This window comes from Egretta garzetta, unplaced genomic scaffold (assembly GCF_000687185.1).
Source record: "Egretta garzetta isolate BGI_Z169 unplaced genomic scaffold, ASM68718v1 scaffold2707, whole genome shotgun sequence".
Classification (NCBI taxonomy): Eukaryota; Metazoa; Chordata; class Aves; order Pelecaniformes; family Ardeidae; genus Egretta; species Egretta garzetta.
This window is the reverse complement of record NW_009260169.1, coordinates 7,119-7,707: the sequence shown is the minus strand read 5'-3', so window position 1 is coordinate 7,707 and position 589 is coordinate 7,119. Positions and strand designations below refer to the sequence as shown.

The window sequence follows — 589 nt, the reverse complement described above, 5'->3', positions numbered from 1 at the left end:
GATGAGCCTAGAGGGACGGGCAGATGGGGAGTGGGCCAGGGCCAGGGTGGAGAGGTGGGACCAGGACAACCCGCTTGGCCCCTGGGCACCCACCGGTCTGACCAGTAACTTTTGAGGCATCTCTTGGTGAGGTCGAGGACTCCATCAAACCACTGCCAGAAGGTGAATCCCCGACCAGGCAGGATCTCCTGGGGCAGAGAGAGGGTGTGAGGCTCCCCAGGGACACACAGGCCCCTGCCCACCCTGGCCAGCCCGCCCAGTGACCTTGTTGAACTGGGCCCAGGAGACGCTGCGGTTCTGGAAGTCCTCGAGGCTGGCGCTGTGGTCGTTAAAGATCTTCTGGGCCAGGAAGAAGTAGTGCTCCTTGAGCAGCCCCTTGGTGGTCTGCACCTCCGCCATGAACTTCAGGTTCAGCGTATCGCACATCTTCTCCCAGGGCACCCGCTCGGCCACCACGAAGGGCACCCGGTCCTGCGGCAGGATGGTATCAGGACAGCGGCTCACCCGCTGCTCCATCCCAGCCCCCCGCATCCCACCCACGTGCACGGGGGTTCCTGCTCCAGCCTGCTGGCCATTCCCGTCCCAGAGC

The 589-nt window shown here is 64.5% G+C and overlaps 1 protein-coding gene across 1 annotated transcript; it reads right to left on the bottom strand.

The window, feature by feature from the left end:
* Positions 1 to 93: 93 nt before the first annotated feature.
* LOC104128874 (signal transducer and activator of transcription 6-like) lies at positions 94 to 516 on the bottom strand (the record flags this gene model as incomplete). Its single annotated transcript, XM_009641721.1, has 2 exons — positions 265 to 516; positions 94 to 188 (listed from the first exon to the last, which is right to left on the bottom strand). Coding segments are annotated over exons 1-2 (347 nt in total), but the record flags the coding sequence as incomplete, so codon positions are not given.
* Positions 517 to 589: the final 73 nt, after the last annotated feature.